At 43.4% G+C, this 27,510-nt stretch overlaps 2 protein-coding genes across 10 annotated transcripts; one reads left to right on the forward strand and one right to left on the reverse strand.

The window, feature by feature from the left end:
* Positions 1-2,225: 2,225 nt before the first annotated feature.
* LOC309690124 (heterogeneous nuclear ribonucleoprotein Q-like) lies at positions 2,226-13,668 on the reverse strand. 7 transcript variants are annotated; one of them, XR_014271609.1, is made up of 12 exons: positions 13,533-13,668; positions 12,771-12,930; positions 11,628-11,746; positions 11,294-11,515; positions 9,659-9,835; positions 9,136-9,271; positions 8,806-9,011; positions 7,482-7,631; positions 7,284-7,405; positions 6,653-7,191; positions 5,035-5,119; positions 2,226-4,896 (listed from the first exon to the last, which is right to left on the reverse strand). XR_014271609.1 is itself a non-coding variant. In XM_082507023.1 (12 exons), the coding sequence occupies exons 1-11, from the start codon at positions 13,533-13,535 to the stop codon at positions 5,078-5,080; spliced, it is 1,719 nt and encodes a 572-aa protein (XP_082363149.1). In that variant the 5' UTR covers positions 13,536-13,668; the 3' UTR covers positions 2,226-4,896; positions 5,035-5,077. The 7 variants fall into 7 exon arrangements, 6 of the variants coding, with proteins under 6 accessions (XP_082363149.1, XP_082363150.1, XP_082363148.1 ...); XM_082507023.1 differs by having other exon boundaries at positions 6,810-7,191; XM_082507024.1 differs by having other exon boundaries at positions 2,226-5,116; positions 6,810-7,191.
* Positions 13,669-13,748: 80 nt separating this feature from the next.
* bub1 (BUB1 mitotic checkpoint serine/threonine kinase) lies at positions 13,749-27,173 on the forward strand. Of its 3 annotated transcripts, none has more exons than XM_082507002.1 (24): positions 13,749-14,478; positions 14,632-14,691; positions 15,180-15,321; positions 15,432-15,628; positions 17,150-17,190; positions 17,303-17,379; positions 17,466-17,515; positions 18,079-18,263; positions 18,356-18,447; positions 18,674-19,038; positions 19,495-19,535; positions 19,612-19,731; positions 19,928-20,038; positions 20,213-20,297; positions 20,996-21,080; positions 21,184-21,361; positions 21,480-21,543; positions 21,627-22,414; positions 22,527-22,627; positions 22,792-22,953; positions 23,557-23,714; positions 23,864-24,041; positions 24,880-24,986; positions 25,082-27,173. In XM_082507002.1, exons 1-24 carry the CDS (start codon positions 14,456-14,458, stop codon positions 25,278-25,280), a joined length of 3,609 nt encoding a protein of 1,202 aa, XP_082363128.1. In that variant the 5' UTR covers positions 13,749-14,455; the 3' UTR covers positions 25,281-27,173. The 3 variants fall into 3 exon arrangements, with proteins under 3 accessions (XP_082363128.1, XP_082363129.1, XP_082363130.1); XM_082507003.1 differs by having other exon boundaries at positions 20,216-20,297; XM_082507004.1 differs by lacking the exons at positions 13,749-14,478; positions 14,632-14,691; positions 15,180-15,321; positions 15,432-15,628 and adding an exon at positions 16,677-16,929.
* Positions 27,174-27,510: the final 337 nt, after the last annotated feature.

Consider the following 27,510-nt stretch of genomic DNA (forward strand, 5'->3'; position numbering starts at 1 on the left):
CTTCTACCTTGTTACACGAATGTTGTTTGTGGCTCAAGATGACTTTATGTCATCCATAAGGGATGCAATTGACATATGTTTCACATAGTATAGCCCAACAAGTTACTTATAGCAGTTTAAATACGAGCAATCAGTTTTTGGCAAATACCGAAAATCAGTTTTTGGCACAACACCGGCTTTTTTCTTGTTTTCAGTAGCAAGCGATGCTTATGATTGTGCCAGAGCACATTCTGAACCACACCATGGGAATTTCGCTTTTTACACAGGTGGGTGGATGTTACACTCTGGAAATGGAAGGAAGGTGAGTGTTATTAACCCTCTGTGGTCCACGGACACGCTGCACCTCCAAATCACATGACTGATGTAAGCTGACATAGCAACAAGCTGCAGCCACGCTGAGTTTCTATTTCAGCCCACATTGAAAATTCGGACTTCAAAGTTTTTAAATTTTAACTACAGGCCAGTAAATCCAGAGTTATGATAATATATATAAGCCATGCTTTGTTCTAAATACTGTCATCACGTTTGTGTGTGTTTTAAGCGTTTTGTAAGGACAGCCAACCGTCCAGTAAAATACAGAATCGTCCCACATTCAGAGAAAATATACTTAAACTAGAATGGAAAAAGACACAAAGCTGGGGTTTTTCTGCGTCTTTATGCTGCACAGCTGCCTCTTCTCTCATTCTCTCCCCCTCCCTCTCCTGTTACTACTTCAATCATGAAACTGATCAATGATCAGCTGATCGGCTTTTCTCTCTTGTTTATTTATCGCCCACTTTGCACCAGAAGGAGGAAACCAGTGGATGTTGCGCTAAACAACAGCAGCACGTTTAAGCTTGATCAGCTGTTGTTAGAATTTATTTAATATTCATTTCTAGTATCAGCTGATGTTTGCTGGAGCCACAGCTGTAAAAGCTGCTGGTCATGATATCGGTTTGTATATGTGGTGAGAAAGAAACATGAGGATGAAACCAGGAGATGTCCTTACTGGATCATCGGAGCTGAACAGGTGATGGAGAAACAGGTTTACCTTAGGTGACATGAATGAGTTGAAGGGAAGTTATGAACTGTTTCTGAGAGACAAATAACCCCAGGATCCTTTTTTATGTAGCCGACAGCTGGTAACTGTGCAGGGGCGGGTCTAGCAAAGTGTTGCCAGGGGGCCAGTTAGGGTGTTAACAGGGAAAGGGGGGCACAAAGAAGTACATTTCTTTCTTATTCGCATTTAAAATGTCTAGCTTTTATTAGATGAATCTTACAACCAAAGTTTTTATCTGACATAAAATGTATAGAAATCATACATATACCAACAAGACTGTACATCACTGTCACAACAGTGTTTGTTTTCATTCAAAGGCTTTATGGCTTTAATACCTGGTGGGTCTGTCTCGTCAAAATGCTCAGGCCGATTTTTTGTCCCAGTCCAACTCTGGGCACGACACGCAGTGAAATAATCTGAGAAGGTGCATTAAAAAAAATAAATGGTCGGGCCAGCGGTGCACATCGCAAATTAGCTCGCATAGAAACAGTTGTGCTGCTTCTTAATGACGGTATCTTAGCTAACAACCCCAACTATCAGATTCAGGTTGTAATTGGCTAAAAATAAGTTTAACTGTCTTCAGAACATTGCAAATGCCTTATTGACAGTATTTGGCTCTACATATCTGTGTGAGCAGATTTTTTCTCACACGAGTCCTCAGGTAGCCGTCTGAACGCTGGACACTCGGGGACCTGTGTCTCTGAGTGGGAGACCAGAGATCACATTAACATGTGTATCTCTGTATTAACAAACATGCCATATTGGCCCAGTTTTTTCTTATCATTGTTGTGAGGAGACCATAAATAGCATTTGCATTTTCTGTTGTACAGTTCATTTGCTGTTATGGATAAAAAGTCTTTTTTGTTTCAAAATAGCTGAAAACTAGTCGCTGATAGCTGCCAACATCTGCGCACAAATATAATTGTATAAAGTTGTTCTATATAGTGTGTAACTATTGATATAGAGCATAAGTAAATTTATTGCTAATGCAATCATATGGCACACTGACTTCTGAGGAAATTTTAGATGGCACTCATCAGAAAGGTTGCCTACCCCTGCTCTTTCTTTTGAGCTTGGGTTGAGCTAAGGCATTTAATAAATGTTAAACATCACCAATATATTTCTAGGCTCTCTGAAATGTGATTATGCACTGGCAAAATTCAAAATAGAAGAAGACAGAGCCGAGTTCAAAGTCCATGGCTTTATTAGAAAAATAGGTTTACGTCACCTCGCTGTACAGTATAAAACAATTCATCTGCAAACTGCAAACACACTCGTTAGCAAAAACAAACAAAAACACATTGTTGACCCATAAAATCAAGTCTGGTCTAACATGGAAACAAACACTAATGTGGCTCTATTTTTCCCCATAGAGGAGGTGGCGGCGGCGGCAGCAGCAGCAGCACGGCCCTCAGAGATGGGACAAAGCTCAACATGAGACCAAGCCTCTGGGCTCATGTCAAAGGTCAAAGGTCACAACACAAGGCAGAGACACAAAAATGCACTGAAAGGAGCTTAAAGGAGAAATCCAACCTCACATTGTCCTTCCAAAGGCTACAATGCAGTGACTCTGGAGCCGCCGATCTCCCAGAATTCCTCTACTTTAAAGGGACGTGTAACAGATCATTCTTTTCTTTCTACTAATCGATCAGAGTGATTGATCTCTCTGCGAGGTAGAACAAAGATGAAAGCGTCATGGTGGGGGTAACACCACCAAAACCTAGCGACCAAACCATTTACCTCCAAACAAGTTTCTAAACAAAATAATTTAATTATTCATTCATTATATTGTCATTATTAAAAGTTCTGAAATTATTCAAAATGGTCAAACTGGCGTTTATCGATGTCATAGCGGCATACATTTCAACTTTCATGCTCAGAGATCATTTCTCTCACGAGAGCAGATGCAACATAATTAAAATTTGGTGTTTCTACAAAAAGATGAAGGGGGGGAGGCATCACCCCTTTTACTAAATATTTTCCAAATATAGTATTTTAACAGAAACATCAAGCGGAAAACAAGTTACGAGTATTCCTGCAGAACCCATTTTAAAATGTTTTTAAACGATGGCCGACCCTGTAAGTAGCCTTGTTCGAGTGGCTTGACGACAAAACTGCAGTGGCCTTTTACGGCTGTTCGATATAACGATATATATCATAAGATGATATAAAAACGTCTATTGTTTCCTATTACGCTATCGTTTGTTTCGTAGTGTCCTAAAATAAAGTGTTTACAGCAATATTTTTTCATCGTTTTGATGGTCACTGTAGTGGCTATATTAATTTCTTAAAGTTCTCTCTTTCTCATATTTAATATAACCACACTACTGACGGACAAGCGTCTGTTTTTACGTGTTGTCGTTAGCAACAACGACGGTAACACCATGGCGTGGCTCCGCTGTCCGCTTGTTTGTTTTCCACGTAAACCTTTCACAATAAAGCTCAAGATCCTGTTGAGACTTTTCAAAATAAACTGAATCATGTCAAAGAGTATGCAGAGAGTTTACGGATGAGAAGAAAAAAAAAAAAAAAGCCGTCAGGTGCTAAAAATAAACCTTAGACTCAAACTTCGAAAGAAAATGGTGGCCGTTACAACTTATGTCTAAAAATGTATAGTTTCATGCATCGGTTAAAACACTCGAATCAGGGTAAAGGACGCCTAGCTGGAAAAACTTCATGCAAGTCGAGTTGGACGAGAGTCAGAATTTACAGAAAATATGACATGTTTGTGATTTATATCGTTGTCAGGACGATAAATGTCTTCTATCGGGATATGAGATTTGTCATATCGCACAGCCCTATCTGTCAGGGTTAAAAAAATAAATAAACAAAGAAAAAGCTTTTATCTGACACTGAGCATAAAAACTTGTTTTAAATTTTGTTTTCTGAAGAAATTAATTATCTCCTTTTGATTCAAATAAAACCACAGATCAAGGTCTGCATTTCCCTTCAACGTTTAACGCTGAAAGAACAGACAGATGTTAAAATGTTTTACTCTCATTCTAACATGTCTGACTATATTTTTACTCTTTTTAACCAGTTTTAAATCGCAGGAGTATAAAACTAAGTGTTAAAACTACTTTTAGGCTCTTTGGTTGGTCATCTTCTCAATCAAAACAAGCCTTAAACTCCCACCCTTCCAAATACTGAGCAGCCAGCAGTAAATTTCTCCTTTACACTCGCACCAGTGAGAAGTCATGAGTCAACACCACAGGTAAATTTCTCATAAGCACATACATACATGGCATGATAGTCTACAGAGGCATACATACAATGCAAAACATGTAACCCATTTTCTTCCAGACCCTCTTAGACATGGCAGGATGTCACATGACATCCTAAATCTGTAGTTAAGACAGCTGTTGGGTCAGGCTGTGGAAGACATGAAGAAGAGGAGGGCTGTGGTTTTCAAGCCTTACAAATAAAAGACAAAACAATCTGTCCGTTAACTTCATTGTCACTCAGTTCATGTACAAAGACAGCAAAAAAAGGCATGTTCAGGCTCGCTCCCACAGGACCGGCCGGTGCCAGGTCTCAGCGAGAGCCTCAATTAAATCAAGTGCTCTGCTGCAAGGCCGGAGAGGCTCGAGCCCTGTCTCAGTTTCCTTAAGTAGATGATCTGAGGCGTTTCCGTGAAACCGAGGTAGCTCGTGAACCAGTTTTCCTGCGAGACCCAGGTGTCGGCACCTCACACGTCTCAGTCCAAAAACTCAGAAACAACAAGTCCCACTGCACCACTCCAAGCCTCAATTTAAAAAAGTGCAAAGCCTTTTCCAGAAGGATGTCCACCGTGACCTCAGTACATCTCACATGGCTGCCTTAGGGTTGGAGGAGGTGGGGTTTACTCTTCTGATCATCTTCAAACATGGCAGTTCGAAGATGATCAAAAACAAAATGAAAAAAAACCTTCCTTTACATTGAAAATCAAAAAAATCAAAAAATAAATAAAATAAAAGGCTGGACAACCATTGGACCATTGAGTCAGCTGACCTTACCATTTCATCCACCGAAGCCCGCAGCGCGCGTCGCCGTCAGTCCTCATAGCAACACATCAGGACCAGCCTCGCCCCCTTTTTCCTGCTAGTCAGGTAACAAAAGGAAGCAATTAGAGAACTGAAAACAGGATCGCATCACATCTACACACATTTACAGTTTCTGGAGCTCACACGCACAAGCTCAGACGTTAACATGCACATGGCAATGCCTTAAAGAGAAGACGGCGAGCAGAGTCAGCCGGGCCGGTTATTAAACGTAAAACCGAGGTGCAGTAGGTGAGACGCGGCTCAAGACAGACAGAGGGAGGGAGGAGGGGGAGCAAGGTAAGGGGGTAGGTGGGGGGGGGGGGGGGGGTAAGAGCAGCCATCATTATCAGTAAAAGCAAAAGGGGAGTAAAATAAAAACAAAACACCTAGAAGCAGGTCATGCACAAGAGCACAATTATCAGACCTCCAGAGTAAAACATGCAAGATTAGTATCCAGGCCTTCAACAGCTAAGTAGATCCTTCTGGGACAAGGAAAAGCTTCACTTTGAAACAAATCAAATTGTGCTTTTATGCCCCCCCTCCCAAAAAAACCCCCAACCAAAGCTGATAACAAGGACTAAGAGACTTGTAGGGGGCGGGGCTTAACCCTGACGCTGCTGAGAGTGAATTTCGGACACCAATTTGTGAAACAATGTTCTTTGGACATGAGAGAAACTCATAAGGATGGAGTATGTCACTACACATACAGAGCACTTGAGAGATGCCGACTATCAGAAGGTGATTTGAATTTGATGGCATGCAAGGTGACACTGTAGCACGTGGCCAAACATTTGGCAAACCTTTGGTCCATTTTCTTCCACAAGGAGCCTTAAATTTGAAGGTAATTTGAAGAGAGAATTTGCCGAAACATGAATTTGCAACACAATTTGAAGTTTTGTACACGAGTGCGTGTATGTTTATTAAAGCAGACAAACAGCAAAGAATACAAGCCAAAATGTAAAGCCAAAAAAAGAAAAACCATAGGACTACGATGGTCCTTTTTTTCTTCTTTTCAATAACAAGACACGCATTACTTTTTGACAATACAAATCGTATTCATTGGATTTAAATACATGTTTAGGAGACATATGCTTTGTTGCCGTTAGCTACTTAAAACATGGTAACCAGAATTTCTAAAAACAGACATAAAGCTATAGCCAAATAGACAGCTCGAGCACATTTGCATCTAAAAATTTTTTCAAATTCCGTTATGGAAAATCTTTTAAACGCCCATTGTATTTTTTCTCTTTTCGTCGTTTTAAAAAAATAAAAAATAAAAACCCCAAAAGGAAGAGAGAAAACCAGTTCGCCAGAAACAGGTGGGAGTGTGACTAAGACGAGTCCAAGCGGATTATTAAAATATGTACAAAAAGGAGATCTTGCCAGATGTCACCAATTTTGAGGAAAACAAAAAGAAAAAAAATGCAGGCAACCGTATGGGATTGAGGGCCAATCAGATCAAGTCTCTAAATAAAAAGACAAAAACAAACACGGGTTTTGTTATCAAAGCACTACGGGGTTTACTTCCACTGCTGCCCAAAAGAATCCTGATAAAATTCCTGGTTGTCAGATTTGTAACCGGAATAGTTACCAGAATGATCACCACCTTGGAGCGGTTGCTGAGCAATGGGTTGAGAGCCCCAGTTCTGATTATTGGTCTGGCGACGCTTGGAATCTGGCTGGTTGTACCCATCAGCTTTGCGCTTTCCTCCTACATTTCCACCGCGGCCACCCCGTGCACCACGTACCCCTCCTCGCCCTCTCAGCTGCACGCCTCCTCTTGCACCGCGCCCGCCACGACCTGGTCCTGGCCCGCCACGCTGCGAGAAGTTTGCTCTCCCTCTGGGTGCCCCCGAGCCGCCACGTCCTCTGGCCGGGGAGGATCCGCCCCGTGCGCCCCTGCTCCCGCCCCGCCCCCGGCTTGGGGCCTGGAAGTCATCGTACCCATAGTAGGGGTCATCGTAGCCACCGCGGTAGTTGTGATAGTCATAGCCGTAGTAATCGTAGTAGTCCTCGTAACCGTAGTAGTCAGGAGGGTAGGCGTAGCCGCCTCTGTTCCCTCCTCGACCCCGATTTCTGCTGGGAGGGGGCATGTGGGGAGGGGGAGGGTAGTAGTAATAGTCATCGTACCTGATGAGAGTAAGACGGCACGGGTTAGAAAGACAGGTCTGACAAAAACAAAGGTTTGATTGCTCAGAATGCTTCGAGAAGACATTTCTTACATTTGCGTTTTAGCCGCTTGCCTCTGGGCTTTGCGCTCCTTCCTTTTCTGATCGGGCGGCTTGGCGAACACTATCTCAATTGGCTCTCCCTCCAACTCCTTCCCGTTCATTTCCTCCAGTGCCTGGACACAGAATACAAGACTTAACGTCTCTGCACCTCGTTTCTAATCCAGCGCCAACCATCAGGGTAACACATACCTTCACCGCACCGTCCCGCTCCTCAAAGTGAATGAAGGCGTAGTCTTTGAGCTTCTTCACTCGCTCCAGCTTTCCAAACTCACTGAAGGACGTCTCCAGGAGTTCCTCCGTGACGCCATTAGCGAGATTTCTCACAAATAAAACCTTCACCTGCAACAAAGTAAAGCTCAGATTTAATCAGCTCATCTCCTCCTGCACATTTATCAGCAGGCAGTAAAATCACATATTTTGGAAAATTTGATTGATTTAAAGAAGACAAAGGGTCACAATATGAACAAACAGATTTATGTTCAACAACACGAATGTAGTTAAATGTTAATATTTTATTATTATTTATATAACCTGCCTTAAAATTATACAGAGAAATGGCAAAGATTTGTGATTTCAGTGGTATTGCTTGTTTAACGGCACTTTCTGCATCACTGAATTAAGAGGGGAAAAAAGGGCAAGATTCAGTTTTTATGAACCCACCGTCACATTTAAAAATACAACAGTTCATTATAATGCTGATGTGTGTCATCTAGCTTGTTATCTCGTGTTTAAAAACAAAAAACAAAGACAGCACAAAGGGCATAAGCACTGATGTTTTGCTGCCAGTGCAGGGCCTCCTACTGGAATCAGCAACACAGACATGGTTTGCTTTGGAGAGTCAGCTACAAATGCAAGAATTTGACATCCGATCATCAAAAGGAGCCAAAGATTGAGATCTGATCTTAACATTTTCCTTCTTCATTAACAGCTTTAACTCTGGCTCTGCTGTCGTTTCAATAGAAACGAGTTCAGCATTTAAAAAAAAAAAAAAAAAAAAAAGGGGGGGGGGGGGGGGGAATAACTTTTAATCTTTAAATCCCACAGCTTTAGGTTATTTTTAGTTACTGGTTATTTAATGGAGCTTTTAAATCACTAATTGGACAAAAGCCTTTCAGACCTTAAAGTGAGAGGTGGGATTAAGTTCATGGGTGGTTGGCTTAAAGCAGGGGTGTCAAACTCAAATACACAGTGGGCCAAAATTAAAATCTGGAACAAAGTCGTGGGCTAACATTAATATTTATTGAAATATATTTATTGCTCCAGATATAAGAATGAATCTTTTCTTATGGACTCAAACAAGTTTTGCTGAAAAACTGAATATGGAACAAGCAAAGCTTAATACTAAACTATATTTATGTTAGCTGTATAATACCAGTAGGCCAGCTCTAATGGTCATTTGGTATGGCTTCGCGGGCCAAATGTAATTATGCTGCGGGCCAAATTTGGCCCGCGGGCCAGAGTTTGACACCTATGGCTTAAAGATTGAAGAACACTTCAGATTCCCAATGCTCACCTTGGCCATGACTTCTGGGTCGGGGTCTTCGATGGGGTCTGCCCACTCCACGGTCACGAGGTTGCCCCAAACTTTCACCTTGCCGCTCATTAGCCGGCGACGGGCCTGAGCGGCCGTTTTGTGGTCTTCATACTCTAAGAAGCAGAAGCCTCGGTTCTTCTTTTTGTCGTCGGGCTGATGGTAGAGTATGACATCACTCAGGCCCTCTGGGTGAAGAAAGAAAACAAAAACATTGCCTGTGGTTCAATATTAAGAGTCTGGGTGTTTCTGAGCAGAATAACGAGGACAGCAGGGCATTCTTAGAAAAACAAAACTGTCAGAAAGCATTACCTGTGACTTTGGAAAACTCTTCAACAATCTGCTCCTTTGTTTTACTCTTGGGAATTGAACCAACAAATAGCCGGTTGTTGGCAACAGATATGCACACCCCGATGTGCTTGCCAGGGCGAATCTCATGATTATTGCACTGCAAAAAATAAAGCCGATGGACTCTCATTAGACTCAAAACCTTTCCAGCACACAGGTTTTTGAGGTAACCTATTCTCATAGAGCAGAACAACACGCCTCATTCACGCATTCATGCAGCACTTTTCTCTATGGTTTTCATGCGAAAGTGCTTTATATCTAATATTCACAGATTCATGAGCAACCTGGGGTTAGCATCTTGCCCAAGAATATTTGGCATGCAGACTGGAGCAGGGATCGAACCACCAGCAAAACCCATTCCAATCAGAATATAACCCCCTTCACCTCCTGAGCTACAGCTTCCTCCGTTACAAAGTGACAGGTCTCCTGAACGCCGTCACTTTCTAGAAAAGCGACATGCTCAGCCGCGTGCTCCTGACAAACTCACCAGCTTTACAGCCTCCTGGGCACCCTCTTTACTGCAGAACGTGATGAAGGCATAGCCCCTGTTCAGGCTACTCAGCGGATCCATCATTAGCCGAAGGTCCCAGATCGGACCGGCCTTCTCAAACAGAGGAACCAGCTCGTCTTCGTACAGATCACGGGGAATCTTCCCAACAAAGATCTACAAGAGGACAAAAAAGAAAGAAGGATATTCTAAATATAAACACCCACAAGCAACTGGTTTTATTGAATATTTATTAGTTAATCAGCTGAAAATGGTTTCATTTCAAAAGTGCAGTTTATGTTAATTAGGAGTTACTCTTAAAGTTGCTTCAGTGAAGTGGACTGAAAACACTTCATGTCTGTACAGCTTTTTCCTATAAACGCTGCCCAACAGGAAAATCACATTTTACGCCTTTTTAAACACGTGCATGTTAAAAAGCTCAGTAAAGTTATATTGATATAAAATATGCACAGAAATATTTGCAGTCTTATGCATCCTTGCATTTTGACATTGGTAAACACTGAGACAGTGTCGGGTTAGCTTGTGCTGCACACTTTAAGAAGTTTAAAACTGGCTACGCTCAGTCTTGTGATAATGCCGAAACAAATATTACTGCACCATAACTCATGAAAAGCGAAGAAAAACCTCGTGTGAGATACTGATATTGAGGAGGAGAACATGTGAGGAGGTAAAGGTGACCACACTGTGTGGAGAACCCCACGTAAAAACAGCTGAAGGGAAAAACTAGGCAGGAATAACTGAGCTGGACCGTCAGGGGCCTTCTGCACAAACGCCTCATCTGTTAAGATGAGTTAACCGGTGCTAGTATCGGACCACAGGAACTACAGAGAATGCTGAAACTGTTCATGCTATAGAAGAACTGACAGCCCAAACTTTACTAATCTCCACTTAATCCAGCAAAGAAATGCTCCTTGTTCTGCACCGTTAGGTGACTGTATGACAGGATAAACTGAGCAGTGCATTCGTTCCCCCCGTCCACGTGAGGCCAATGACACGCAAACAATTCACATAAACATCTACGGATCCAAAGCCCACATCACATTGCGAGACCTGTCACAGCGAAGTCAGCATATCTGAATACACCAAATATATACCCCAGTGCAGCTAAAACTCAAAGTACATCTCGTTAGGTCCTCAGAGTTTAATTTATACATCTTTTTTTCTCAGCAGTAAGAAACTGAAGCCTCGCATAATTTTCACCTCGTTAAAAGAAACTCTTCTTCTTCTGCTTCATGTTCTTCCCAACACTTTTTATAAATCAAACTCAGTGTTGATGTATCAGTTTTAAAACCTTTGTGAATAAAATTTCAGACCAAATATTGTCAAAATCATTGGTGGTGGTTTATAAAATCTTAAATACAAGTAAGTTTACTTTAGCTACGTTTATGCCTGTTCAGCAGAGCAGTGATTCCTGCTTCACAGAAGCTAATGAAGTGAATCTTGACGCCACTCTGATCGTGGGTTTAACCATTTAAAGCACCTCTGTCTGTGCCTGCCTTTTGTTTACAGCTTCCTAATTTCAAAACAACCAAATTCTCCAATGACATGATGTGAAAATGTAACATCTCAGGAAATAACACAAGACCCTATTTTCTATGAATTGACGAGGAGTACCTCTGTGCCGACAGGGGGCTGAGAACCCGAGTACACGGACTCTGGCGGGGGTCCGCCGTATTTCCTCTGGCCGGTTGTAACATCGAGTGTGTAGCTGGTTCTCTCGAGGAGTTCTTTGATTTTAGCCTCATCTGGTCCTTTGATGGAGTCTGAAACTTTAGTCCCTTGTTTCTCTCTCTGTCTGTAAGTCTTCATCACCCCACAGAGAAAGGCACTTTTATTCTGGGGAATAAGAAACAACAGAAAATTAGAAACCTGGACATTTAGCTGCCGTTAGGGGGTAAAAATAAACAGCCGAGCGTTCCCTTCATGTCTCGCATGATTTAAAACTCACCTGCACGTGTGACAGGTCACTCTCTTTGAACTGCACCAACACCTGCAGGGCTCCATCTTCGTTGAATTCTTTCAAAGCCTCAATAGCTCTTTCATCGAGGTCACCGTGTGCTACCAGGCCTGACGGACACAAAACACACTTCAAAATAACTAGCAAACGCACATGACCCCACCAGAAACACCCCCATACAACTTTAGAAACCCGATCAACTTCATCAATACTCAGCACAGGTGAGAAGGTTCACAGAGGCAGTGGGACTCGTGCAGTTGTGCAACAGAGGATTGAGGATGGATCATCAATGTGATCCAAAAGGAAGCAAAGTAAAACAGCTGAAGGTATGAAGCAGTTTCATTATTATGGACATAAAAGTTTTCCTGTCATACTGCCAGGTTTCAGGAGGCTGAAGAAGCCCTGAGGTCTCCTTTCAGTGTTTGTCACCATCTGCTGGAGGTTCAGACAGTCCTGTTGACCTGCCGTGGACACACAGCTGCTCTTTTGTTCCTGCCAGCTGGCCTCCATCTACCTTCACCCAGGCCTTTGTAGTAACAGGAGTTATTTCATTTGCTCTGATTTCTATACTTCAGTGTGACAATGATCAATCTGATGCTCCCTCAGCCATCTGTCAGCAGCTGATACGACTGGTTTAACTACTTTGAATCAGCTCCCTGTTCACTGTTGTTCATTTAGGGTGTTGCTTAATTCACTGTCATCGTTTTATTTTATTACTGGTTAACAAAATAACCAGTAAAGACACGAAAAAGAGTTAATATTGCTCTGAATTACAAATTTCATTAACTTGTGCTGACATTCCTTCAGGAGCAGGAAGGTTTTAGTGGTAATTAAACACTAATAAACATACCTGAACAACAAAGGAGAAAGTGGCAGAGGATTTCAAAGAGTTCATGACAAATATTTTAACTCAGTCAAACTCAACTTTGGTTCATGGGCTACCCCATGTCATCTCAAGCAGGCTAGACCAGCACACCACTCCTGTGTTTGTAATGTTTGCATCACCTCTCCAGGTACTGTACTACATTTCATTCACAAATTTCAGATACTACTGACTTTCACACTGTGTGCTGGAGGGTGGATTTATCTGTGCACACACTGTGAGCTGAAAACGGAGGCAGGGCGTTCTCTTACCTGCTACATAAAGTTCATCCAGCTTCTCAGCGACATTCTGAGGTAAACCTGCCTCCAGTAAAGCCTGGAAGTGTTCCGAGTGGGTCACCTCGGCTGTAGTGTCCATCGGCTCCTCCGTCCCGTTCCCGTTAACGTGATCTGTGGCCATGTCTTCAGACATCTGCGCAGAGAAGTGAGCAAACATTTACCACCAGCAGCAACGCACTCGCCGGACTAAAGTGGGACAACAACATCAAGCGTGCAGTTTGGCGCCATCGTCCACTTGGTTTACAGGCAAGTCCTGCAGACGCTGCGAAACTAACACCACGTGTTAGACGCCAGCGGAAAAACAAACTTGCCCAAACAGCACACAAACAAGCAGCTAAGCAGTGAGCAGAAAAGGCGGCATCCATGTAGTCACCACGCGTCTGTGAGCTAACATCTGTGGCTCGTACAGATCACAGGCCTCACCGAGCGCGGTACGCATGGAAGTGCACAATGCACGAGATTAGCATTAGTTAAACAAGATCCAAAGGTCAAGCACGTGCAATTTGTGGTGATTCCGTGTGTTTGGCCCATTACTCATAACGTAGAGCACATTTATTTTCCCATTAGTATATGCAAACAGGCCCGTTATTTTTCCAAAATGCCGGCTAGCCATGAAAACGAGCTGCTATGCTAACAGCACCCGGTCGTGCAATGCATCGAACATTAGAGTGCAGAAAGCTGCAGGTTAATAGCCGAATTTAACATCCCCTCTCGTTGCCTCGAGAGCGTACGTACCATGCGAATCTGAATTTGGGTGCACGATGCAGCTCCGCCGTAATTTAGGTAGTCCGAATGAGGGGAAATTTTCACGCCGGGGCTCTCAGGCTGGCTTCTTTACTCCCGGTGAAACAAAATGGCGGCTACGTAACGTCGCAAACTCCGCTTCTCCACCCCACCCCCTGCGTGTACGGGGCTTCTGAAACTGCTTTTCATGGGCTACTTTGGGGCTTCGAACGGTGGCGTTGAACCAGTGATTCTTTATTTTATTTTATTTTATTTTATTTTATTTTATTTTATTTTATTTTATTTTATTTTACAACAAAGAGATGTCTGTATTTTAGTTTAAATATACTGCTTGTTTAAATGTATATTCTATACAATGTACGTGTAAATGTAACACTGCTTTTAGAGTAAATTAATTAATTTCAGATGATTATTTTTTCTCTTGCAATTTTATTATGAAGATGTTTAAGCACATAGACACCAGGTGCTTCCGGATTATTTCGAAGTAAAGTCTTATTTACTTTGATCCTTCAACTGGAGAACCTGTAAATTAAAATCATGGCGTTCGTCCATTTCAAATTTTCAATAGTAAAACTTAGCATTGTTTTCTCAGTAAAATAAACTGAATCTCACAGAAAGGGCAATATAGACGGCACTTTGTGTGATCTTTTTTAGTTTTTAATACCTTTTGTTTAATTTTTTTTACGCCTGTGCGTCACGTGTTATGGGCGTGGATTTCCCACGCCCTCTGAAACGCTATTGGCTTAGCGCGAAATTTGAAATGTAAGGGGAACGTTAGCGGCTCGGAGGACAACAACAAGTCTAAATATGCGAATTTTTTAGATAGCAAACAATCAAACCAGAGGAATTAAGTGCTACAAAAAAGTTTACTATCGGTTTTCTTGGGAGAACTTTTTTTTTTAACTTAAAGCGAAATGGATATCGCCTCGTATTTACAGTAAGTCACGATGGAACATGGACGTTAGCCGCTGTTAGCTCAATTGAAGGGGTTAGCTTCAGTGCTAACATGAATGTATGGATCTTTTATAACTAATTCATAAACAACGTAGCTGTCAGACATGTTTTAATTACTCATACTTCTACCCTTCAGGCGTTTTGAAAACAGTTTGACCTCATACACAGGTGACGACCCACTGGACGCCTGGATCAAGTGAGAATTTCGACTGTTTTCATTGATGTGTAATGTTTTATAGTAATTTAGGAAAAGTTATTAGTCCTGCAGCCATTGAAATCATATTGAAACCTGTTAGAGTGTAAGAGACAGCCTTAACACAGGAGGTACATAACAAATGATCGTCCGCTTATTTCATTTTTGAGTGTTGACGTCGGAAGTAGACCTGGATTTACTTTTCAAAGTCACACTTCCTGTTCTTTACCGTCTATTTCCAGCTTTAGGTTATTTAATAACACTTTTGGATATTAAGGCTGAATATATGTATCACAAATGTTTGCTTGTCTCAGAGCACACAAAACAGCAAACCAACCAGCCTCAAAGATAAATAACTGCGTAATATCTTAATAAAATACAATAATAGTCTGTCTTAAAAATATTGTGAATCATTTTTTGATGATTTAATACAAAAAGATGCACACAAAATGAGAAGTACTGAAGGCAAGTTTCTCTGGGTGCTTCTTTAGGTTTGTGGAGTACCTGGAGCAGAGGCTACCTACAGATGGTGGCAGAGGGATGTTGCTGGTGTTTGAGCGTCTCATCCAGAGATTTTTGAATGTCGAGCAATACGCGAATGACATCAGATATGTGAACTACTGCATCAAATGTGTAAGTCTGATTAAAACATTGTATTTTTACAGTTGTCTCCATAGTTTGTATCTTTTTAAGTTGGATAAAGTCTTACTCGAGCTCTTTTCTTGCCTCACTGTGTCTTACAGGCAAGTTATTACGTGGACCCTGTTTCCCTGTACAGTCAGGTCTTCAGTAGGGGCGTCGGCACCAGGACAGCTGGCCTGTATGTGGCCTGGGCTCAGCACTTTGAACAGAGAGGACTGCATGAACAGGCTGATGCAGTATACCAGAAAGCGCTGGAGAACCAAGCTCATCCAGCCAGCACTGTTCTCCATGAATACAAGTAAGCATTTGAAGAGTGAGACGAAGTTTCTCATGGTAACCTCAGACGGTTAAATACAAAGCTGTCTGTGCCAGTGTCGGTGGGAGTCTGGCCTATGTAGATACCTTTCAGAGTGTTTTGTAGAGAAAGTATGCCAGTTGAAATGTGTGGAAGTGGTTTAACCTCTGTGTTGTGGTGTAGCTGTTGTTAAACCAACCTCCAGCCTGTTACTGTATTAAAAGTATTAAAACGACACACACATATGTGGTCTCACTAGTGGGCAGCTATCATCATGGTGGCCGGTGGTTTGTTTTCAGTGTAACTACTAAAAAAGTTGAGGAACCTGCAGACATCAGATACTGTAGTATTTGTTTGAGTTTACAGTGCTCTTGAAAGCGCTGAATTCTAGAACGCTGAACATCTGCCATCAGCTCTGCAGGACATGAGATTTGCCGATGTTCATCTGTCAGGCATCACCACTGGTGTGGTCTTGGTATTTGGATATAGTTTCTTCAGTTTGTATGACTAAGATCAGAATTACACTTGTACGCAGACATAGGCAGCTGTCAAACACAAGTTTGGTCCCAAGTCCCAAGTTTGAGACCCCTGGTCTAAAAGAAGCATGAAAGCAGCGTGAAAGTCCTGGCAGTAATAAAGTGTGAACATCCGCTCTGAGCCTCGTGTTCACTCTCTGATGACGTCATTTACATCACTCTGGTCTGAGCAAGACGTTCCGGGGCCCTAATTTCTCAGTGGTGCAACTAAAAAAAATTCTTGTGTCACACACGGTGCGACTAGCCGGTTGAAAAGTTTGGGTGTACCTAAGTTTTGTGCTGGTGCACCTAAGAAAAAAAGTTAGGCACACCAGTGCAACCACGGCAAAAAGTTAGTCTAGAGCAGGGGTGGGCAACTCCAGGCCTCGAGGTCCAGTGTCCTGCAGGTTTTAGATCTCACCTTGGGTCAACACACCTGAATCACATGATTAGTTCGTTACCAGGCCTCTGGAGAACTTAAAGACATGTTGAGGAGCTAATTTAGCCATTTAAATCAGCTGTGTTGGTTCAAGGACACATCTAAAACCTGCAGGGACACTGACTCTCGAGACCTGGAGTTGCCCACCCCTGGTCTAGAGCCCTGCATGAGGTGACCGTGCCAGCAGTGGCCCACAGCTCATTTAAGTTTGAGACTCCTGGTCTAAAGGAAGCGTGATGGAAAGCCCCAGCAGTAATAAAGTGTGAGCATCTGCTCTGAGCCTCGCGTTCACCCTCTGATGATGGCATTTACGTCACTCTCGTCTGGGCAGGACGTTCACATAATCTGGGGTATGGAAACTCTAATATTGCTGTAATCTTTTAGGGATGGTGCAATTAAGAAGTGAAAGAATTTAAAGTCTGTGTTAACAACTGAAGCCTGGATATTAATCTGGCCTTCTAATGTGAATGATATCTGGCTGTGTGTAGTCACTCTACACATGCAGTGACAGCGGTATGTTACTGTGCTGCATGTTATATACTGTGGGCTAACAGAAACTCTGATCTGCAGGCAGTTTCAGACCAGAACCAGAAGTGAGACGGCAGTGTCCGGTAAGATGGTTTATTTAAAAGTTCCTTTATTATATAATGTTGGATTTCTTTCTTTAGAAATTTTTATTGTTGCTCTACTGTCTGACTATTTTTATATGTCTATTTTATGAAGGAGGAAGTCGAAACCCTTTGCAGAACTCCAATTTAACCAATCAGGTGCCCCACAGAGAGCCTGTCACTCAGAACAAGGTGTGTTTATCTCTGGTTTTTCATCCTAATTGTGCATGAATGCCATTTTCTGCTTTTCCATTCACACTGTGCGTCCTCTGTCACAGATGTCTGTGGACTGTCCCTCCAAACCACCTGCGAGTAAATTCATCGACATGTGAGTGAAACACTGAACTCAGTTTTTGGGGTTCCTGTTTCTGATGTCAGCAGAGTGCGCTCGTACCAACACAACATGTTACAGCCATGAGATGAAAAAGGAAGAGGCTCAAAGACAGAAATAGGGGGGGGGAAAGAGTTTAAGTCACCCTTTAACTGTGTTTCTGGAAGCAAATTAGATTTACATTAACCACAGGAACAGTAAATAAAAGTGTCTTAGGAGGGTTTGTTTGTTTTATTTGGAATTTTTTGGAAAAAGATCTTCTGTTTTTTAAATCTGTCTTCCTTTATCTCATCAAAGGTGGAATAAGCATCTTAGAAATTCATAATGTGGCAAATGTCAGCTGTTGCTCCTAGAGTAGCTTTGCCTGATGATGGCTTTGGGCTCACAGGGATTGATTCATGTGGAATTTCTTCCAGTTAATGTAAAAATTCGTGTACTGGGATGGGCTTTCTGTGACAGAGAATAGAAGCAGAAGAGCTTCACTTTACATTCATCTACACTCGCACAGTTTCGAGGATCTTAACAGCATGATGTCACCTGATTTCTTCTGTCGCTCACAGAGTCTCTCGCTCTGAGACTTCCGGGACAATTCCCACCAGTCAGGGCTCTGGCATTCAGACCGTGTCCGAGTACACGGTAGAAGATCTCGTCTGCGACGAATCTGAGCTATGCTTCGAAGAGGCCCGAGCTCAGAATTACTTCCGCAAGCTCCGTGAGCAGGAGGAGAAAGACAAGACAGACTTCAGTGAGTTTTTAATTCTGCAGCTAAAATAAATCCGTGCTGCGAACACTTGTCTGGATTTCTAGTAAATGTCCTTTTTATTGTTTTCATGTCAGCGCTGACACCGAGCGAGTTTGAGGAGAGGAATAAATGGTTGATGGAGAAAGTTTTCTGCGATCTTGAAATCAGACAGACTTCATCTCAAAAGGTAAGACAAAAGCATCCTGATGCAATAGGCTGTGCTGAATGTGCATCAGAGCCCTAAGCTTCAGGCTCAAAGCCAAAGTGCCAGCAAAAATAGACAAATAAGGATTAGTCTGAGCTGCGAATCATGCAAAGTTGCTCTAGCAGCATCCAAGAATGAAAACAGTGAGTGATAAGCACATCGGGTTCACTGCGTCAGTCTGAGAGGCTTTTCTTCTTCTTTATTTCAGCCGCCTGCAGCAGAAACTGCTGCCGATGTAAACCCGAGTCTTACCCAACCCTCCTTCAAGCAACCTCCGCCCTCAAACCGTCTGAGCAGCCGGCGCTCTCTTGGCTTGAGATTAAACACCGAGCCGACCTTCATCCAAGAGGCCGCCGCCAGCATTCCCGAACCTCCTCACCAGCAGAACATTGACACGCTAAGTTCGGTGGCATCCCATCATCCCTCTGTCCCAGCTGAGCGGGACATGGGTTTGCAGAAGTCTGCAGATCGGGAGCCGCTCCCCTGGGCCTCAGCGGTCCCACATACGCCACTTCATCAGCCTGTGAGCTTTGAGAGCACAGACAGGCTCCCACCCCCAGAGAACAATGCAACGTGGGTACCTTCTAACTCCCTCGACACTGCTTCTGATACTCTGTGGAGCATAGGTTTCTGGTTGTGCAAGGAAAACATTGAACCTAATATTTAATATCATGAAAATGCGAGATGTAAGAACAGCTACAGAGACGTTTTTTAGGAAACACCCCCCCCCCCCACCCCCGTGTTTCCCACACAAGTTTATTTTTATTTTTCTGTCCCTCATCGTTTTATTATTGGACAGTCTGATTTCTGTTAAAGTTCAAGCCCTGCTGATGGGCTCATCACTACATGATGCCTGTGCCATAAAGTTTGTGACAATAAGTAATGGAGTAATAAGCAGCTTTCTCTTTAGTCAGTTAGTGTATGAATTGTATTCCGATTTTATTAGAAATTCTCCTGCACACATGATGATGATTTCGATGGCTGATTGAAATGATTTTAGATGCGTTACTGATCTTGTCTTTCTCTCAGGGATGTGGGTCTGCCTGCAGAGCCTGAGGACAAGCTTGATGGTAAGTGTGCTTTTATTTTGTCGAGCTGTTGCGTGTCTCTGGTAGATGTAGTCACAGCCCTCTCTGTCCCTCTCAGTGTCGCAGGGAGCCACAGCTAACCTGTCTCACGTCACTCCTAATAACTCGCTCGGCTTCGTTCAGGCCACGCCGTCGCGGGTGCTGCCATCACCTACTGTCAACACACGAGAGGCGCTGGGTGAGCACGACAGTTTGTCTCTTTGCTGTCACGTCAGAGGTGTTTTTATATCAAATTTAATGTTTTTGGATTCAAAGAGTTACTTTCATGTTATGTCTCTGTCCTTTAATCAAACTGCTCTTCACTGCTGCTCAGGCTTTGGCGGCTGTGGTAAAAACTCCTTCACTGAGTTCTTTTCTTCTTTGTGTCGACTCAGGCGTGATCATGGACATGTTCCAGGCTCCGACCTTACTCGAGGAACCGTTCAGCAGCACATCAGTCCTCCACGCTGCCGAGAAGGAGTCTGAAGCCGGATTCTGGATAGGCGGTAAATAGGCTCTGAACACAGTCGGGATAATAACAGAATCTAACTGGATCCGGTCACCAGTGCTTAAAATTAATGTTCCTCCTGTTTGAGTCAAAGCAAACTCAGGCCTGAACCTCTGAGACTGATTCTTGGTCTCGCTCCAGATAACCTAATTATTCTGTCTCTGATGATTAGCAGGAGGAGCCTCCTCATTATCTAAGCCTCCCACCACGACTCCATTCACCATCTTTCAGGATGACGACAACAAAGAAAACGGCAGGTAAATATGGCCCCCACACTGTGGACACCCTAAACCCCAGCTGTGATGTTACACTCCCATGTAACCTGTGTGATATTCTGTCTGTGCTGGATGTCCTGTATCCATCCATCTTCTTCTGCTTATCCAGGATAAGAGAATTTTGTGCTTCAGCCTGAGAAGACTCGGGGACACTTTAGTGCTTTTAATTTTGAATATGAATAATAAAGGTGGTAATTTATAGACTTTTTTTTTAACAGTTGTTTACTCTGTTAGCTCGTGTAGTGAATGCAATAAAAGAGCTTTCAGGAGGATTTAACTTTTGATTTCCACTCAGATGTTGATGTGATCTCCAGCTTCAGGTCTCACTGAACTCACACTGAGATTTAAATGTCATTACTAGGAAAGACCTAGTTCACAAACACTCAAGGCTTCTGGGAAATGGTGTTTGCTAAAGGCTGCTAAAACAAACACAGACATATTTTTCATTTATTTTATGAGAAAAACCCATAAACCCCCGTTTTTAAATAATTCCTGTTTGTCGTGGACTCTTTCAGCTGCTGGGGTCAAGGTGCAGAACGGCACACATTTCATTCTGTCGTATGTTTTTTGTAGATCAGTTCATCTTAATGTTTGTGCTGCTGTGAAACCTTGAGGATAAAATGAAGTGCATCTTCATGACAGCCAAGTGTTCCTGTTATTTTTGTCTCTGTGCTGTTTAGTGCCGCTGCTCCTGCTGATGCCGAGAAGCCTAAAGGAGTCAGAGCTCTGGCTGAAATCCCGGTGTCAAAGGCAGACAAACCCAACGTGAGTGAATTTACTCATGTTAAGCTAAATTCCAGATTTCTGGACGAGTGTTTGGTGTGTTTGTTTCAGGTTCACATCCTCGTGTTTTTCTTATCCTCATCAGGAGACTCCTTCAGATCTGATCCCAGATGAGAGCACCATGTGGGGAGCTCGCTACAACTCGCTCAACTCGCTCGCCGCCTGTCCCAACAGCACCACAGACTTCGCCATGCTGGCTCAGTTCGTCTCCACGCCATTCACTTGCAAAACCTTTATCAGCAGCGACTTCCTCGAGGACCGAGGTAAGAGGAGCCAAACCTGCGGCTTATTCCTCCCGCAGCCTCCGCACCTGTCTCATTTTAACAACAAGCTGAAAGTAATTTAAAGTTTCCCTAAATAATAAATGTTTCTGCCCCACAGAGAATAAATGTGAGGGGGAAGCTGATGAAGAAGCTTACCTGAGGCGTCAGACCAAAAAGCTGAGGTAATCAGTCTTCAGGTATCCACTGCCCATTCGTGTCACTGTTATCAGTGCAGATGTCACAGATGTGTCCTCTCCTCTGTTAGCCCCATCCTGGAGCAGAGTCCGACCGACGAAAGCACCGTCGGCCAGACGGTGCCCTCCTCTGCCAGGCAGGGCACCATCGTGGGAGAGGAGTTTGCAGCGGCCCAGCACTGCCTTACTGCGTCCTCACTCACCATGGTGCAGCCTCCTCCTCCTGGCGTGCTCTCCTTCAGGGACCAGACGCTCTGTCCTGCCGACTCCTCTAGGACAGCGGGGCCCGGCTGGGAGGTGTATGCAAGCCCCGAGCAGCCACCCAAACAGGCCTCCTTCATCTCAGGCAGACCCATGAGCGAACCTTTTCAGATCATGGAGGACCTAGAGACCCCCAGCAGCCCCCAGCAAGCCCAGAATCAGGTCTGTGACGTTCCCATGAGCCCCGAGGGTGCTCTCAAACCAGACTGGCTAGCCATCAGGAGCCCAGAGGCCATGGCCGAGCCAGACCTGGATGCCTTCCTGAGTCCCCATCAGCCCAAGAATGTGGACTTCCCCATGAGTCCAGGGCACCCACAGCTCTGTGCTGACGTGCCCATGAGCCCGACATCAATCAGCAGGGAGGATGAACCCATGAGTCCAGAGAGGGGGCTGAGGCTGAGCGCTGACATCTCAATGAACAGTGACACGCCGCAGAAAGCCCAGACGGGGGCAGTCCAGCTGATGTCGGATCCCTGGGACACCGAACTGATCTCCAGCCTGCTGTCTGGACTCAGCCCGCCTCTCGCCACACATCCGCGCTGCACCACCTGGCAGTGCAACATACCGAACATCACTCCAAAAATGACCATCAGCATGGGTAAGATCTGCAGCGCCTGCTCCGTTAGGTGTGGAAGTCTGGCTTTGATCCAGCTGCAGAGAAAAACTGTACGCTGTGTTGATTGAAACGATGAATGTTTGTGTCGTGACAGGAAAGGAGTCCCTCAGAGTGGACTGCGTTCTTGGAGAGGGAGCCTTTGCGACAGTTTACCAGGCCACGAACCCCGTGACCTTAGAGAAGACCGTTTTAAAGGTGAGGCTGCGGATGAAGAGTGCCGCGTCCCTGTCTCTGTGTTACTCAGCTCCTTTTTTTTAATGTAGTGGTGAAACAAATCTTATTGAATCATCTCAGAAATGAACCGTGTTCTCAGAGACATTTGGACATGACCGCAGGATTCACATGTGTCCTCGCTGCAGGTTCAGAAGCCGGCCAACCCCTGGGAGTTTTACATCAACACCCAGCTCGACGCTCGGCTGAGGCCCGACGTCCGTCACCTCTACAGCAGTATGCACTCAGCTCACCTCTTCCATAACGGGAGCGTGCTGCTCGGTGAGCTTCACAGCTACGGCACCCTACTGGTCAGTTACCGTCAGTGTGGATTTATGGATATGAATTTACTTTTGTATATATGTTTTTAAAATCCAGTAATTTGTTGGTTTCTTAGTTTTTGCGCCATAATTTCGGATTTGATCTGTGTTTACGTAACTTGACTTTTGTTACAGAATTTTCTAGTGGTCACTTTTCAGTGAATTAAACAATAAGTTGAGCACATAATGAATCCATAACATGGATGACAAAGACTGTTAATCAGTATGAAGGAAGAGAAACTTTAAATACTAGAGTTTTGCTTGCCACAGCTGAGCTTGGACATGTGGGTCGGTCTGTTGGCACGGTAACCTCACAGCAGCCTTGTTATTCGTCAGATGATGTCATTAAAAATGCTCCAAAAAGGCTAAAACAGTACACAGTCCAGACGTCCAGTTCAGGGGCTCTAATTAGTGGAATTGAAGCCAAGCAGCCTATTTGGTATCAAATTTTACAAATACAAGCCTTAATAATAAAAACAGTTTCCCCCCATAAGTTGTTATGAGGGTTTAAACCATTGTTGTGGAGTCTGCAGAGACTATTCGGTCGGTTTAAAGCTTCTCTGTTTCACTGTAATGCTGTTGCTCCACCTGCAGAACGCTGTGAACATGTACAGAACCCTCAGTGACAAAGTGATGCCTCAGCCCCTCGTCATGTACTTCACCGTCTGCATCCTCCACATGGTGGAGCTGCTGCACAGGATCCACATCATCCACGCCGACATCAAACCTGACAACTTCCTGCTGGGAGAGAGGTACCAATCACACGCTGTTTTTATCTCTGTGCTGCTCGTATTTGCAGCTTAAAAGTGTCAGAGGTGAGGCGGGCAGGCCCGGTCCTCCCCTCGCGACACTTCAGTTTCAGGCTCTGTTGAAACGCCTCGTCATCACTCGTGTCCTTCAGGTTCTTGGAGAACAAGCGTTTTGATTCAGAGAGCACGGACCACGGCCTGGTCCTTGTCGACCTCGGGCAGAGCATCGACATGGAGCTCTTCCCAGCAGGCACTGCATTCACTGCCAAGTGCCTGACGTCGGGCTTCCAGTGCACAGAGATGCTGAGTGGAAAACCGTGGAACTACCAGGTGAGCACAGCAAGGACAAGAAGAGGCATTAACATACACAGGGAGGGTCGAACACTGCCACGTTTCAGCAGCATTGGACAGTAGTGCGGTTTTTCCTGAGCTGCAGCTTCTCTCATACTCTGTATGTGTTTGAGAGCTAAGAGTAATGTCTCTGTGGGTTAGCGCCCAGTGTTTGTTGTTTCTGTCCCTGGAGTTGTGTACGGGAACCTTTGTAGTGTTGTTAATCTAATGGAAAGTCCAAAACTCAGCTTATCAAGTTTCCAGGTTCATTAAAAAGGTCTTGCTGGTCTCATTTTCCTCGCGATAATTCATATTTAGATTTGCACAGCTGATAGTTTGTGATGGTAGCCTGTGTCTTTGTATGATGAGTTTCATCTCTGCAGGTCACTCAGTCAGCTGGCTGAATGAAAAGAGCATGATGTTATGGGAAATGATCTTGTAGCTCTTGTAGATCTTGTATGAGCCGAGTTCTCTCGATTTAAAGGGGATTATAGGGTTCAGCTGATCATCACTCTCAGGCGTCCTTCAGACACTCAGAGGAACACCGGGAAGTGTCATGAACACATTTCATGACCTGATGACTGTTTTTGATGGTTAATAGGAGGCTATTTTCAGCTGTGCCTTCATATAGCCGATCATTTCCTGACACAAAGCCAAAAGGCTTGTCACCTTCTGTTCTCAAACAGAGAGCTTTTGCATGTCACCCGATGTGTGAACCACGACATCTGGAGCCCCACATGTTTTATAGAAAGAAACATCTGGAGATTTTGTTGAAGACTCCTTTTAAAGATAGAAAACGAGTTTTATTCTGAAGGTCTGACTGTTGTTTGGGTTTCAGACCGACTACTTTGGCATTGCGGGGACCGTGTACTGCATGCTGTTTGGGACGTACATGCAGGTGACCAACGAAGGAGGCGTGTGGAAGACGAACGGCGTGTTTAGAAGGTGAGTGCTCAAAGGAAGCTCCCATTTGTCTTTATTTGACCTCGTTTTTTGTGCATATGTGTGCTGATGGTAAACCCCCCCCCCCCCCCCCCCAGAAACCCTCACAGCGACCTGTGGCTGGACTTGTTTCACACGCTGCTGAACATTCCAGACTCCGGCTCGCTGCCGAGCCTGCGGAGCCTCCGCTGCCGGATGAACACGGTTCTGCAGGAGAACTATGGCAACAAACTACCCACGCTTAAGAGCCGGCTGGTGGTGCTGCTGCTGGAGAACCGCAAGACGGTGCGGAGATAACGGATATGCCTCGCTCTGAAAAAAGGCTGCTGTTTATCCTCCGTTTGCACTCGTTTAAGCGCACACTCTTTGACACATCGGACTGTGAACGCATCGCGGGAGGAGTGAAGCATTTCAGCTCGTACAAATGCATAAATGTATATTTCTCTTAGGTCACTTTTTAAATTGAATTTGTTCCCATTTTGTGAAACAATTTTATTTTGTTTTTTTTTTCCCTTGAAAAACAAACGATAGTCTGTTTGAAGCTTCACTGTAACACGTTTTTCAGTGTTTTGTTTTTGACCTTTTTCTTCTCTCATTAAAACAACCGGACAAATCAAAACATATAAAAATTTGATGTTGTCTCACTGACAATCTCAGGAAGTAAGTGAGGCAGGGACTTTGGTAAATGTCCCAGCCTGAAAACAGGGATTAAGATGGCAGGAGACAAACATAAACTGATAAAGCATAAATGTTGACCTGCTTTTATTCTAAATTTTAAAAACAGCATTGAATTCAGCTTCTTTCATTCATCTTATGATGAGAAACATTAAACATCAAAATGTTTTTGTGTGATTTTAGTGGAAAGATGGTCGTAGTTCATGGGTTTATTTCTGGATTATCAGTCACATGTAAAGATATTTGTACCTGTGAGTGTTTTATGTTCACTGTACACAAGTTGTAATGTTTCATGTTCTGTTAAACGGCGTTTATTTTTATCTTTCTGTCATTGACGCAGGTGTAATAATAATTTTAATAATAATAACAAGCATGCCTCACTGAGAAGGAGAATTGTGTCAAAGTTATGTTGAATGAAAATGGATTTCATATATAAAGCTTCATTTTTTGTCTATATTTTTACATTTAAATGAAAGATAAGGGGGCTTTTCTGATCAGATGATCCCCTATCAGCAACAGTGGGAAGGAAAAAACTCCCTTTTAGCAGAACGAGACAGAACCAGGATCACAGACAAGCAGCAATCTTCTGATAGGAGCAGAGATGAGAACGAAACAAACCTGAGAAGAGAGAAATCAAGTTAATGAAAGGGAGTGGTGACGTATAAAATTCCCAGTGCATCATGGGAAGTCTTGCAGCAGCCTGAGTCTGGCAGCATAACTAAAGGATGGTGATGATGATATTGATGATTCAGTAATAACTGAATTGAGAACCTTTGGGGAAGTTTACAAAAATGGACAACAGTTCCAGACAGTAGATGCCCCTCGTGTGGCCATCTTCACCACTTGGAAAAATATTCCCACTCACCTCATGCATCAAGCATGCCGCAATGAATTTTTAAAGTGATCAACAATAACGGTGGAGCTACTCATTACTCTTTTTTTGGAGGTGTGTTCCTAAATTTTTTATCAGCTGTAAAACAGCCTGTTTCCGTTTAAGCTTTGTTTTCAGTAAATTGCATGCTCATTAAATGTTTTGTCTCACTCCCATTTCTTCTTGCTGCATGTTGAAGCTGTACTTGGAACTTGTTAAGATCCAACCATGCAAAATATGATTTTTTTTGCCATTTTTCAAGTGGTCTTAGACTTTTGATCAGGAGTGTGTTTACTGTAGATGATTCCATATTTAAAGTCTTTTTTTTGTTTTTCTGTCCAGTCATGTTACTTTTGCTGCCCCGTTGAGACGTGTCGCTGCCTTTTTATGATGAATAGTTACAAATCTTTACATTCTGTTTTTATGGATATTTTTCACAGCGTCCCAGCTTTTTAGAATCTGGTGATTTCAGCTCGGATTATCATCAGATAATGAAGACTTTAAAGAGACTAATGTGTACTGTATAATCTCAAACTATGCATTTTACTTTAAATGGCTTTTTAATCACACCCCCAGTTCACCACCTGCATGTTTATTTATAGAGACATCATGATTTCATCTTTTAAAATAAATTTTAAAACAACTTTTTTCTCTTTTTTAAAGTCTCAACTTCAACAAAAAAAACCCAAAACTTACCCAGCGTGTGTGTTTCATGTTTAGAAATGACTGAAAGATTTGTTGAAGTGAAGTGTTTTGAGTTTTGTTCAAAAAAGAATGACTTCATATAGGAAAAAATATATATCACATATGCAGGACACCTTAAACTAGTTTTTTAATTAAGCAGCAAGGCAGAACAAAATCAGGGCTGCATCACGACACGAGGACTAAACCCCAAATCAACCAGACCCAGAACTGATCCGGAATTAAAACAGGACACAACAGTTCAAAATCAGAACTACTTAGGATTTAACCAAGACAGAA

This window comes from Aulonocara stuartgranti, assembly GCF_965226115.1.
Source record: "Aulonocara stuartgranti genome assembly, chromosome: 15".
NCBI lineage: Eukaryota > Metazoa > Chordata > Actinopteri > Cichliformes > Cichlidae > Aulonocara > Aulonocara stuartgranti.

Coding starts and splice junctions, on each gene's coding strand:
- LOC309690124 (XM_082507019.1), bottom strand. Junction 9,836..11,293: donor AGCCCCCTGTCGGCACAGAG/GTACTCCTCGTC, acceptor GTCCTCTTGTAG/ATCTTTGTTGGGAAGATTCC. Junction 9,012..9,135: donor AGAGTTTTCCAAAGTCACAG/GTAATGCTTTCT, acceptor TTCTTCACCCAG/AGGGCCTGAGTGATGTCATA.
- bub1 (XM_082507002.1), top strand. CDS start 14,456: ATGGATATCGCCTCGTATTTACA. Junction 22,415..22,526: donor AAAAATGACCATCAGCATGG/GTAAGATCTGCA, acceptor GTGTCGTGACAG/GAAAGGAGTCCCTCAGAGTG. Junction 23,715..23,863: donor AACTTCCTGCTGGGAGAGAG/GTACCAATCACA, acceptor CGTGTCCTTCAG/GTTCTTGGAGAACAAGCGTT.